Genomic DNA, 13,390 nt, shown 5'->3' on the forward strand with positions numbered 1-13,390 from the left:
ACCTTCCTAGAGGTGTTATCTTCTTGTCTACAGTGAGCATCTCATTGTCCATCCTCCACCTGCGGCTGTCTGGGATTCACAGCCTTGGTGTGTCAGCGCCTCGGATCCCCAGAGGGTCTGGGAGGCATACTCAGGGATATTATATGATTCATATAATCACTCAGTTTTGCTGTAGGACCTTAAGGAGCTGCTGCAGTCCAGGTCCTAAAGGCTGTCTTTGCAGACAGGTGAGCTTTCTGAGAGTCCCGACGTCCGCACTGAAGTAATACAAGATGGTTGCTGAGAGAGCAAAGCAGAGAGCAAGTCTTAGAAACTTTCAGAAGATGCAGTCTTGATTTCTGTTGTCTATCCCAGCTGTGTTCTCCCCACTTATTCCTAACTCCTGTGTTTTACTTTGATCTGAAAGCTGATTCAGAGGATACCTGTGGGCAACCTGGCAAGTGCAGGTAAATCCTTGGAGGGTAGAGAGCTGCTGAACTGGCCAGTTCCTCTGACTTCAACAGGAGGTATTGACTGCAAAACTGACTTAGTACTATGCGTGCTCCTGCACCTTCTGCCTCATCCACCCACTGTGACGCCATTACACATATTTTTCTGAAATGCCCAAGTCTCAGTTTCCCTGCTGTAGTTAAACTGAACAGCAGCCCGGGCTGCTGTTTTACTTTGGGGATTATCTCCTATCACAACCTAAGCCCATTGGGGCCCTCAGGTGGTGCTTCCAGTCACCTAAGCAACACAAATGGCAGCTAAAGGGTTTTTCTTCATGGCTAGCTTTTAACACTAAAAGGAATTTTTAAAAAACCCTCAATGGTTATGATACAGACACTTTAAAGGTATCACATCACTTTCCTTCTTTACAGCCATAATCATTTTACGCCAATGAGAAAGCACTCTTAGATGTTTGGAAGCAGCTGGTTTCTCCAGCTGAAATAACTCACTCCAGGGTCAGCCCATAGATCAATGGCAGAAATTCCTGACTGCCTCTCATTGAATCGTGTCCCTGTAGCACCACTCCTCCAAAAGGACTATTAAATCCTTCTTGTAAGGAAGCAGAAGGCCTGGAGAGTACGAGCACCCTGCCACTAAAAGATGTTCACGGATCCCATACTCCGACAGAGGACATGAGGATGTTTCCATACCTGACTTCTACAAATCCTGCTAAAGGCGTGCAATTAGGGAAAACATGCACAGTTCAGTGAATGAAGTTTTCTTCAGTAAAATCCACCTAACTTAATCTAGTTATGACTGCATTATAAGTGACAGTTACATAGGTCACAGAAATGGAAAGGCATAAGGGAACTTCTAGACTCTAGCCAGTGAGTAGTTCCAACTACCCCTTAAATAATGTCTCCTGTGTTTTGGTGGATTTTTTATAAAATTGCTCTCTGTCTTCTCCCTTGGGCAACCGTTCTCTCTGATGATCAAAACAGAACAATTTTTGCTTTGCACAAGGAGGCTCATCAGAAGCAGCTGAAGTTAATAACCTCCCCCCCAGTCAAGTATGTGTTGATAGCGTTGGGTTTCAAAATGCCTAAGAGAAATCTACTGAACTCAGAAAGGAATTCAACAGGCGAAAGATGGTGTAACATCTGATGTCCACAAAAGCTAAGTGGTGGCAAGGACAGTTGCTGACAGTTACGCGGAAGATACTCTGCATGTGCTAAGTTAAAACGTACCAGCCTCTTTCCCCTCTTCCACCACCCCCTTTTTTGGATACAGACTCCTGGTGCTAGAAATACTTCTCAGGTCCCCGGATGTGCAAACTGTGTACTCAGGACAGAAATAGTTTTAAGACGGTAGTTCTCAGGAGCATCCCTCCCTGTCATGCTCAGATCTAGGATACCCAGAAAACTTGTTTCATTTAAGTAATTTATGAACTACTTTATGGATAGACTTTTGGAATTTTCCCAAAATTCCAGATACCTTCCTTCTAAAAAAAGGGTAGAAAAGAGCAAGCATTGCAAACCTGTGGTCCTCCAATAGCAAATTCTTTATTAAATACCTGCGGGAACATGAATCATGCAATTGCAGAGTTGTAAAAATCCAGGGCTTTTCCATACCCCCTTCTTTGGGGTAGAGTTGGTTCACCTCAACATTTTAGTTAAATACCCCTCAAAGTAAAAAAATTCTTGCCCAGATGTCGCAAACTATAACATACTGACCAGCTGTTAAAATGAAACCATTTGTAATCAGTACATCTGTATCTCACCATCCAGAAGCTGGTGGGAGGAAACTTTTAGCAATCTCCAAAGCCGCAAAATTCTTCTGTGCAGATGATTTTCCCAATTTTCTCTCTCTTCCCTAAGTTCACTGAGCACCTAAACTGGACTTTGGGGCAATCTGACCCTAGATGAAACTCTTTTATGCCATTTGACCTTACAAAGCAAAACGCAGACACTGTACCATGATGAGAGGGAGGTCCATCAGCAGCAACAAAGGAGGCCAGAACTTGAACTCGACTGCTGCCTAAGCTGTAGACAAATGATTTGCCAACACTTGTCAGGCCCCATCACTTCCCTGTTTGAAGAACAGATTAGTTCTCAAGACCAGGCAATGGCATAACACTTACCCTCAATGCCCTTCACAACAACCCGAGCCGGGCAGCAAGGCCAATACCCACAAAGGTCCTTTGGACAGTGACTGCTCAGCGGGCTGAGCTTTAGCTCTTTTCCAGAGGAAGAATCCACAACGTCTGTTTTCTCAGGCTGTTAAGAAATCGCTTTACACAGAAGAGGTAGTTTTCAGTGGTGGGTGAGACGACCATTGGCCAAAGCAAAATCCTGGGCTAAGATGACATTCATTTCATGTTTTTTTCCACACAGACTTGAAGTTCCTCCTGAGCCTCTCTTCTTTTGTGCATCAGTAGGCAATCTGGCCTACTCAGTGATCCAGTGAGGAAAAATGCCATGAGGGCATTTGAAACCAAGGGCATGTTATTAAAGAAAAAAAGGGGGAACGGACAAGTGCCAGACAGGATGTACAGATTACTTTCTGATTTAATGTGACACTAAACGCAGTCAGACTAAGATCCAGACTAATCATTTGTCATTCACTCCAGCTTAATGTCACCTCCGTTTAATGAGCACAGAGGGAACGCACAGCAGTAATATCATCAAGGAAATAATTTTGTTTGTGGAACAGCTGCAAACTGCATGATTCTTGATGTTTTTTAAATGTCAGTGCAGTTCACCACATACTTCAGTCTACACAAGAGAGATGCCAGAAGATATTTTCATAGACTAAATAAGAAGCCCGCCAGTTTGTGCTCCAGTTCCTGTGTGCTCCTGCTATAGTAGTGCATTAGAGCTACACAACAGCTACAGAAACTAGGGAAAAAGCCTCCTGCTGCAGAAGCAGCATAGAGCCAATACAATTTAAACTTGATGGCTTCTCAGTTCCCAAAAGTGTCAGTGAAGACAGCATTCCTTACAGAGCTGAGTGCCGCAGGGGACTGGGAATCTGCAGTCCAAAGTGGTTACCCTGACCCCTGCGCAAGAATTGCTATACTCTAGCATCCTTCAGAATGTTGGAGGAGCTAAGAGCCATCTTTCCCCTCACTTCCCAATTGGCTGCACCTCTTATGTTTTAGCTTTCAGAAGCTTGGAACAAAGTTTTCTAAGTGAGAAAACAAGACGTCTAGTTACTCTAGCAAGGTGCACCAGCATGAAACTCAAGATGCACTTGTACCCATCTCTAGGCAGGACAAACCTGATGTGAGAAACTGCAGTATTTTGCAGCTCTAACTCATGCTTTAGGACCCCCACCCCACTTCCACACATAATTTCGAAAGGTAAATCAACACTGAACTGCTCATTTGAGTTTCCTTTGAAATACCTAGTGCTGATGAAAGGTTCTGCAGAGAACTGTATCTTTTTACTCCTTCCCAAGCCAAGGGCTGTATGAGCAGTGGCTATCCAAGCTCCCAGAAGGGAAGAGGACTCACAAGAACAACATTTAGGGATGTGAGGGTATTGTAGCCTTTGTGATCCACTGGGATATTTGCTCAGGTTCCTCACTTGTGAGGCTTATATTTGTTAATGTGTCTGAAGTAGAAGGTGCATCTTGTCTCCTGCATTGCAGGTTTGAGGCTGTGTTAGCCTTTACTGAGCTAAATAAATACCACCAGTTGGGATATCAGGTAGATAAGTTAATGACCCACAGTGAAGACAGGGACAGGAAGAGCAGCAGAGATGCGTGTGCTGCACTGAAACAAGATGCAGGTGCTTCTGTTTTGCATTCCAAATATATCCCCACTTGGGGCTGCATATAGAGCTCCCAGACACACATCTGTGGATAAGATTTAGGCAAATAAAAGTCCTACTAGTAATAGCCCAACCTTTGAGTGCAGATCAAAGGAGCAGTGAGTGGAGCTACAGTCCCTGAAACCTGACTATACAACTTGTATTTTACCCACTTCTTTTTATCTTAGGAACGACAAGGACAGGAGTGAAATGGAAAAAGCAGGAGTCTGAATACCTTTTGTGTGCATAATGAGTAGATTTAGGAACCCCAGAACACTTTCTTCCCTGAAACTTTTTAATTTTTTGTTCATCTGCATTTCTGGAGTGGAAATACAGTACACCTCACACACACAAAAAAAAAAAAATCACACCAGTGCAAACCACACTTTGGCTTCAGTAAAATAAAAATAGGAAATAAAGATGTTGGAAAAGAAGATCACAGGGAACCTGTGAGGTGTCTTCTGTACTAGTATTATGAATTAGTACTACTAGTATGAATTCACCTGCAAGTATAAAACAAGGAATGTCTAATTTCCAGGAACGACCTCCTCTGAACTCCTGATCAGAATCTTGAAAAAACTTTGCAAATTCTTCCTTGGAGAACAGCCATGGAGACTCCAACCTGTGAGACCCGAACATGCCGCAGGTCCTATGAGAAGGGTTCAGCCAGGCTAGGTTGCCAATCAGGTACCTCATTTTTAGGTAGACCTCCTACTGCATGCTAGTGAAGAAATTCCTTCTTCACAGGAAGAGCCATTCTGGAACCAGCTGCTATACAGTGGTGGGCATGAGGGTATGGGACTACCCGTGGGCTATTTAGCCCTAGAGGAGAAGCGATGTGCATGGCCCAACTCCACATCCAGTCCCAGATGGATGAAGCCTGGAGTCCGATGCAGTGCAGAGGGCACAGTTATTCTAGCTGTGCTGCCTAGCGCTGCACCAGGGATGCCACATGGATGGTCCGGGTTGCTCAGAAGTTGGCTTAAAGATGTTTCCATGGCATTATACTTGCCTGTGTAGAATGATGTTAGCACCTTCAACTCAATGGTCTTGTTGGAACCAAACATGAAAATGCAGCTTTTCTTTTTTTCTCACTTACCTTGCTATTGAGGGATACCAGATCACAATCATGGACACGTAGCTAACATTTTATATACAGTTTTATAAAAAAAAAGGGCAGATGCACAATTAAAGTGCCAACATGCATGAACAAGTTTTCTCCCTTCATGCAAGCAATTGACATCCTGAGTAATATTCACAAAACAGAGCATTGCATCCCAGAATGAAAAAGCTTTAACACTTGAAACTTCGTCCTCTGCTTGACTGATCTGCAGAAGCTAACTCTACAGTACATTTCTGATCAAGATTATTTGGCCCAAAAATCGCTAGCTAGCCAAGAAGCTTCATTTATATCCAACAGTTTTTTTTTATTCTGGTGCTCTTTGCATCACACCAGAGAGCAGCCTCAGCAGAGACAGATGTTTGTTCCACTTGCTTTAGAGAGTTGTCATTTTAAGGTTCTTTTCTGTGTCAGTCTCACGTTGGCGCCTCTTGCCTCTTCTTCCTGACACAAGGCAGATGAGTAAAGAACTCACCAGGACTCCAGCTACTGCAGCCACTATGACAGCCCAGTAGGGGACTAAAGGTTCGGTTTTCTCCAAGTTGAGATCTGAACTTCTGAATCCACTGTTTCTCAGTGTGGAAAGAAAGGGTTTTTCCTACAAAGGGAGAGTAAAGGTTTTACTGACCACAGACCACTCAACAGGCAGCATTGAGTCCATACGCCATCACTCCTTCCCAGAGTCAATCTTTAGACAGGCTATCAGCTGTTTCTGCCTTCTGTCTGTCTTGGCTCAAAGTCTTTCCTGACCTATTGCCTGAAAGTTCCTAGAACAAAAAATGGAGCCATCTCAAAAGCAGGAGTGATGGCATCATTTCCAAATTTGTTTGCTGCAGACAACCAAATGGAAATATGTAGACTTACTAAAACTGGCTTAAATGAGAGGCTTTCTGCTGCAGTGAGGATTTTTTTTTTCATTAAATTTTAAGTAGATTTTCCTGTGTGTAAAAAACCAGGAGTATATTTTAGCTATTTAAACCCTTCGCAAACATATTCTCTTAAAGAACTTTACCAATAAGAAGAAAGGAGAAAAATGAAAGTGGTTAATGGAGAGTATGGACATCTTGGCCTTTACTTACTGTGTTTGGACATTTGAGTTTTGATCTGTCATGGGTAAAGTTGTTGTAAGTCTGCTTTTCACCAACTGGCTCCAACTGAAGAAGAGAAAAGCAATAGTAAACAAAATGATGATTTTTTTCCTCCTCAGACTCTCCTGACTTAGGTGGTTACAACTTTTTATCCAATTTTTTTTGTGCTTGCAGCAATGAAGAAATGTGGTGGAAGGTGCATCACAGAAAAGTTTCCAAACATTTTAACACTCATGAACTGAAGACATTGAGAATCTGTACTGTCTGCAGAAAAACTCCCTCAGGAAGCAAGGAACAGGAGAAGTCTTTCCTCCTTTGGCACTGAGTGGAGAAGAAAATAACTCTGAATACCACATACTTTAAATATTCTGCTAAAACAAAGTGGTTCACTATACAGCCAGTTCTCCCACTTACATATCTCAAATGACAGTATAAACCACATAGAAAAAAGAAATCCACATGGCAGATGTTAGTCATGTTACTTGGCACATTACTGAAAGAAAGATGCTTAGGTGTCACATTGATGGAAGTGACTTCAGAAATGATGTAGAGTTAGAGATAGGATGAGATGGTGCCAACCTTTGCAGTCTCCACTGAGACGAGAAGTTCCCTAGGAGTTTTAGCTAAGGCTAGGTTCACATGATTGCAAGAAGTGAGTTAAATAGAGCCTTTTATATTATCAGTTGTCAGCGAAATTGAAATAGCTGACCATAGGCTCACCCCAAGCCCATTTCAAACTCAAACTAAAATATCTCCAGGCTAACAGCATAGCATTTGTTGTTGGCTAGGAGTGCACATACCATTGGTTACCATAGTTAAGCTAACGAGTAGAGGCTTGCTCAGTCATGTTAACTGAAGTGTTTACAACCATGTGTGGACATTCCTGAAGTAATGACTTCAGGACTGGCCCCTAGAGAACCGCAGAGTTGTCATCCAGCACTTCTGGGAATACAGCACAGAGAAGTCCTGGTGCTTCTGCTATTGTCTATGTGTGCATTTACTGTCCTCAAGTGATTAAAGTGTCAGCTGTATGTTGGAGAGAAACAATACCACAACAAGCCCAACATAACACAGAAAACCCAAATTCTATTCATAAGATTCCTATATGGAAACACTGGGAATACTTTCTCTCTCTAGTTCAGTTGGAAAAAAAAAAAAAGGAGGTAGAGACTAAAAAAATGAAAAGAAAGAGATGAACCATGACAAAAATGTGACTAGGGAAGGGAAGAAAGCTAACAAGTGGAGAGAAGATGAGAAGCAAAACAGAATGCCAAGTTTTGCTGATTGTCATGGGGTCCTGCTGGACTCCTGTAAGAGTCCTAATCTCTTGGCCTGCCCACCAGCTAATGTTGTAAAGACTGAATTTGGTAGTTCTGTTACATCTTAAAGGGAGCAGCTCAAATTCTGATGTGGTTATTTGTAAGATGTGTGGCTCATATCCTGTAGCATTCTGTCTGCTGTACGACTGGTTATTTGTAGATAACTGTAATACTTCCCGTGCCAGGGCACTTGGTAAGGAGTTTGGCGCAGAGCCCAGACAAAGGATGATAGGGTGCAAAATTCTGTAGCCAGCCATGCTTGCTTCATCTCTATGCGATCTGTTCCTCAGGAGGATTAGCTCCTGAGCTTTGAAGATGACAGCATCCCTATGTCCATGAGTGTACAGGGCAACTTCTGGAAGAAACACACAGCTCCTCTAGAGCATGTGGTAAATGTGGAGGCAGAACACAAGCTAAACACACTGTCTGTGTGCTCTTCTCCTGGGTCAGGGTATTGATGAGGTGCATTTTGGACCAGCGGCAGCCCCTTAGGACTACAGAGTCCTCTGACTTCAGAGAGCAGGAATATGCTTTGCTTTGCATGAAGCAAAAAGGGCAAAGAACATAAAGGTGAGGGAGAGGCTCCTTCAGCCATCCCCATCCCTGCACACTCCTGCAGTGGCCAGGCACAGCCTGGCCCTTTATGTGTACTGACAAGAATCCATGTCGTTTGGCCATAAGCCTACAGCCTGCTGAGCTTTTCAGGGAATAGGGAAACAATACGGCCTTACAGTAAGCTTACACAGCCTCACCATACATGGACTGTGAGTGAAAAGCAGGGATGTGTTACAAGAACTAGATTTAAATAGTAAACAGTAAAATCTTCAGTTGGCATAGACCAACAGATCTCTACAGAAGGGAATAGTTGTGCTTCGCATCAATAAGAACCTGATCCCCACCACCCTAGTAGAAAGCTTTGTGTCAATATCCTTACATGTGTAGGAAATGAGTGACAGTCTGGACAGAATAAAACTCTGGTGGCATAGAAAAAAGAACTGATGGTGATTCAGGAATGAGTAATGGCCAATAGGAACACCACGTGGCAACAGAAACCCAATTTAAGGCTAGCATATGTCCAGGTACTGTCTCTCTTTCTTCTTGAAACCTGCAGCTGTGCTCAATTTGAATGTTTTCTACATTTGCCTGGGGTTTCTGGGCCACCATTAGCCCTGTTTGAGCTACTGCACAATGAAGCCTACCAGACTGCTGTCATCGGGAGTCTCAGACAGGGAAGCCTGATGGAAAACAGGCAGGTTTGCTCTGCATGCATAAATCAATTATTCAGAGCATGCGCATGCACTGTATGTCTACTGCTTTCTATAACCCTGGACCTACAGCTCATATGCTATACTGAGCAACCGCACAGATTTCTGCCCTGCATTTCCCAGTCCCTGTGCTCATGTTCATTCTGGAGTATCCTGTAGGTTTCTTATCTTGCTCAAACTTTTACTTAAACTGAAAAGAAATTCCTCTCCATTTATGCTGATTTCTTGTACAAACCAGGATATGGGATTTCTGCTACCACAATGTGTTTGGGTACTGGTGTTTATGAGACAAGAGGAGGAAATGTTGCTGTGGCATGAAAATGCCTTTGTCATCCTTCCACCATGGGAAATATCATGGTTCTGAAAGCAGCTGTGGCCTTGGAGTTATCAATCCAGCATGTGTCTCTTACATACTCTTCCAACACTATTCAAAAGCTACCCTTTCCCCCAAAATGACAGAAGGAATGTGACTGCAAGCAGAGGCATCACAGATGTGATTTCAGCCCTCCATTAGTTTCAGTGACTCTACCCAAGTTGCTTCAGATACTAGAGTGGGTGGTACAACATGTCCACACTATTAATGGCAGCAAAAATTCAATCACATGTATGTTTTCCTAATCAATCTAACAGAATTCACTGACGAAGGGCAAGGTCATTCAACACACATTTTCAGGAAACCTACAAGAGTGAATGTTTAACTAGGCTGATTTTTTGCTTTAATGTGAGTTATCTACCGAATGAGAAGGGAATTTTTCATTAAATTAAGACTCTCAGGTTTTCTCATTTTGAATGAGCAAAGACTTACACTGTTTTATGCAACGTGATTGCTTTGGATTGTGTTCTAAGCAACGCAGACCAAGAAGGGTCTCAGAGCTGAGCAGCCCCCCTTTTTTTCAGGATATCAATTTTATTTCTTGCTTACTGTTTTATTTCAGACACCTTTCTCATCATCTTTTGTCGGGACTCCTACCATAAACACATAGGGATCTAGGTTGTAACCTCTTACCATATTATTCCAGAGAGCCATGGCCATCTCAGCATAGCCTCTTACACTGAAGTGAAAGCAGTCTGCAGCAAAGAAACTCAGATCTGGCTTGCCATTCTGCAATAAAAGCAAAAATTTATTTCTCAGCACATTTCAACCTTTGAGTACTGACATATTGTATCTAATAGTGCACTGTACTTGGCATACCCACTTCACAATTTTGGTATCTTCCTAAAGGCAATATGCTCATATTTTGACACTGCAAATAAACTTAGGTACTCCTAACTGTGGGCTGATTACTGCATCTTAAGACCTTATGTCTAATGCAGCCTGTTCAGCTTCACACAACAATTTTCATAACAAACCTAAACTTATCATTAAACCAACAGTCACAGCTCTTACACGGACACTGCCCACTCCACTTTGTACAGAACCGATAGAAAACTGCTTATTCTTGCTTAACCTTCCGTAACTCAGACTTATAACCTTTCAGATGTTGAGATTTGTGCTGAATTTCAGGCAGCATTAGAAATTGTGGGCTTATCCAGCTGTGGCAAATCTCTGTCAGAGGAAGAATTTGCCTCATCACTACTGGTACGGTGACCATTCTTTGGACTTGAAGGCTGCCAGAATGAAACGGGGGTGATATGACAAAAGGATCAGTATGATGCAAAACTGGGTGGTTTTGACCAGGGTTCTTGCTAAATATTTGTATCCCTAACTACACAGCATACATAACACTAAGACCGGAGAAACGAAGGGAATCAGTGTTTGGTTTCAAAGGCCGCTTCCTGTTTCCAGGCTGGGATGAGCCAGGCATGCAAGTGCTGGTCTCCCAGTGAAGGAAACCTGAACATACTCCATAACCTAGACCGGAAGAAAATTGTGATGAATGCCAACAAAGCCCCCAGCAGGGGAAGCAACATGTAGTTTAGAGGAAGCCAGAGGGTGCTTAGGTTTGGTGTGTGCACGCTACAGATGTTTCCTAAAGCCATTTTGATTCACAGGCAGCAGTCTTGCCTGTCTTCTCCTCTGTCACTCATTGCAGGTTCCACCCTGTGCCACTAGACTGTGCAAAGAGAGGAAAACACAGTCCTTGTGGCATGGATCTTACTGACTTGGGGAATCAAGATACTGGTCCTTGTATAATGGGAAAGAAAAACAGGACTCACGCGATCCAGGGGCAACAAGGTGTTTCGGAAAAATGGCTGCATGACAACTGCAAAGTCCTCACGCTCCTCATACCGACCACTGTTGATCAGCTGTGAGGCTTCAGCCTGTATGGAGTTGCATGGTTGGAAACAGAAAAGTTACTTACAAGGTTCATCTAACATTTATCAGCTATCAAAAACATGCATATTGTACTTCTTTCAATATAGGAAGCCATAAATTATTAGTATAAATCCAGCTGAATAGTTTAAAGCAGTCCAGAAAACGGCTAAGAAAATAATTTGGTTCACGAAGAGATTTTAATGAGGAAAACACAAAGAAGCTAACATAATTTGAAAAGTAAAGTTGCTTAATTTAAAAAAAAAAAAAAAAAGGAGTTCATACCTTATTTATAGAAATCTGTGCTGCATAATCACAATGTGATTCAAATTTACAGAGAATTAAAAAAAAAAAAAAAGGCATAAGGCCAGAATTTTTAGAAGTGACAAATGAGTCCAGAAGGCCAACTTGAGACTGAAGCGTGCTTGATTTTTCAGAAAGGCGTGCTTGAAGTAAAATCAAACCTAAGCATTGAAAAAAATCACCTGCTGCTTTTGAAAATTATGGCAATAGACATTCATACAGATAATAAAAACATCTCATTGTTACTTGCCATCTTATGGGTATAAATTCTAATGCTCCTGGTCATATCTCAAAACATTCCTAACCCTACTTCCTTAGTTAAGGAAAACACCCCCTGGATAGTTTTATACAAGTATTTTCCAAGATGGATTTTTTGAGCATTGTCAGATTCATTAGACAACATCCACTGCCAGAGACAGAATGGAGGACTGGAGAAGATAATGTGAACTGATACAGCTATTCCTGTATTCATAGGAATAATGACGGCAAAACCTTCTGCTCCAATAGCTATTTATAGCCTTTGTTAACTTTGAGTGAATCTTACACTCGAGGCTATGAAAAGTTACTCTCAAATAGCAAGCTGACCCATGATGAGCTATCTGCGTGCATGCTCTCAGCCCATAGCAAAAGAAAGGAATATCAGGTTGGTTTAGTTCTCTTTCTCTGCTAAGAGTTACCACAAAACAGATGATGCAAGGTAATTTGTCACCCTTGCAGTGACATGTTAATTCATGTGAGCTATTCATTGGACTCATAATGGACAAACACATATCAACAAAACGGCCATCACCAGTAACTCCTTTTCATCTGTTGAAACGGCAACTGGAAACAGAACCAGTCTCAGTCTGCCTCCAGTTCAGAAACGAGGTCAAATTATAAGGCAGTGTGGAAAGACTTGCACTGCTGCTAGCCAGTTGGCTGGGTAGGGACTTAGTTAGACTGTAGCCAAGCTATTTCCCAGTCATCTCTCTCTGTCCTGCTGAGGATATGCATGCAAGGAATGGAAGCAATATAGACACAAGTGAAGATGACCAGTTACAGAATCAAGGTATTACCTGAAAATCTCTGTTAACTCTCTTAATTTCTTGTAGTTCAGAAGAGTTTTCCTCGGGGTTTAAGAAACATGGGCAAACATTCCTTCAACAAAAGAAATACTAGAATTAAAAGCCAATCTGGAATAGCCTATGCAATTCTTCAGCAATGTGTGTCTGCTTCAAGAAGCTTGGCATAGGCGCTCAAAGCTCACATGCAGAAGGAGAGCCACCTCATTGGCTTAGAGGTAGACAGATACTGCAGAAAAAAAAGTAAATCTCCACTGACTTAGTTTTCAAATTGAACACCTGCCACAGCCAGTAAGAGCTGCAGGATCCACAGCTCTGACAGACATAAGTGTTTAGTATGCCACACATTAGCAGGAAATCACGTGTTAGAATTTTAAAAACCCTACATATAGGCTTACAGCAGTTTCAGAAATCTGGGGGTTTAAAGATAGAAAAGACAAACTGTTCACATAGTCTGACTCCTCAGACCACTGTTTCATTCTGTTACCCCCACATCAAGAGGTAATAATTTGTGCTTCACTGAAATGCATCTTGCAAGAATGTGCCTGGAATGAATACGAAGACATCAAGCAATACAGTCAATTCACTATTTTCCCTTGTAGTGTGTTCCAGTAGTTAATCGCTTCTATTATTAAAAATCTGTGCCTAGCTTCATTTGAATTCATTAGGCATCAGCCACCAATGGCTGGTCTTTGTTATACCTTTCTCCACTAGACTAAAGAGCCTTTTCATGTCCACG

At 42.3% G+C, this 13,390-nt stretch overlaps 1 protein-coding gene across 1 annotated transcript; it reads right to left on the minus strand.

Annotated features, from left to right (window-relative positions):
- Window positions 1-5,737: 5,737 nt before the first annotated feature.
- Window positions 5,738-12,759, minus strand: PLB1 (phospholipase B1). Its single transcript, XM_009880667.1, has 5 exons — window positions 12,646-12,759; window positions 11,191-11,295; window positions 10,040-10,135; window positions 6,441-6,515; window positions 5,738-5,959 (listed from the first exon to the last, which is right to left on the minus strand). The coding sequence occupies exons 2-5, from the start codon at window positions 11,230-11,232 to the stop codon at window positions 5,738-5,740; spliced, it is 435 nt and encodes a 144-aa protein (XP_009878969.1). The 5' UTR covers window positions 11,233-11,295; window positions 12,646-12,759.
- Between the last annotated feature and the right edge of the window lie 631 nt (window positions 12,760-13,390).

This window comes from Charadrius vociferus, unplaced genomic scaffold, assembly GCF_000708025.1.
Source record: "Charadrius vociferus isolate BGI_N301 unplaced genomic scaffold, ASM70802v2 scaffold192, whole genome shotgun sequence".
Lineage (NCBI taxonomy): Eukaryota > Metazoa > Chordata > Aves > Charadriiformes > Charadriidae > Charadrius > Charadrius vociferus.

Bases quoted from the DNA above. Each gene is read 5' to 3' on its own strand.
- PLB1 (XM_009880667.1), bottom strand. From the start codon at position 11,232: ATGCAGCCATTTTTCCGAAACACCTTGTTGCCCCTGGATCGC. The intron at 10,136-11,190 runs GTGAGTCCTGTT...CTTTTATTGCAG, and splicing joins CCTTGTTGCCCCTGGATCGC to AATGGCAAGCCAGATCTGAG. The intron at 6,516-10,039 runs GTAAGAGGTTAC...TCTCTTCTTCAG, and splicing joins TGGCTCTCTGGAATAATATG to TTGGAGCCAGTTGGTGAAAA.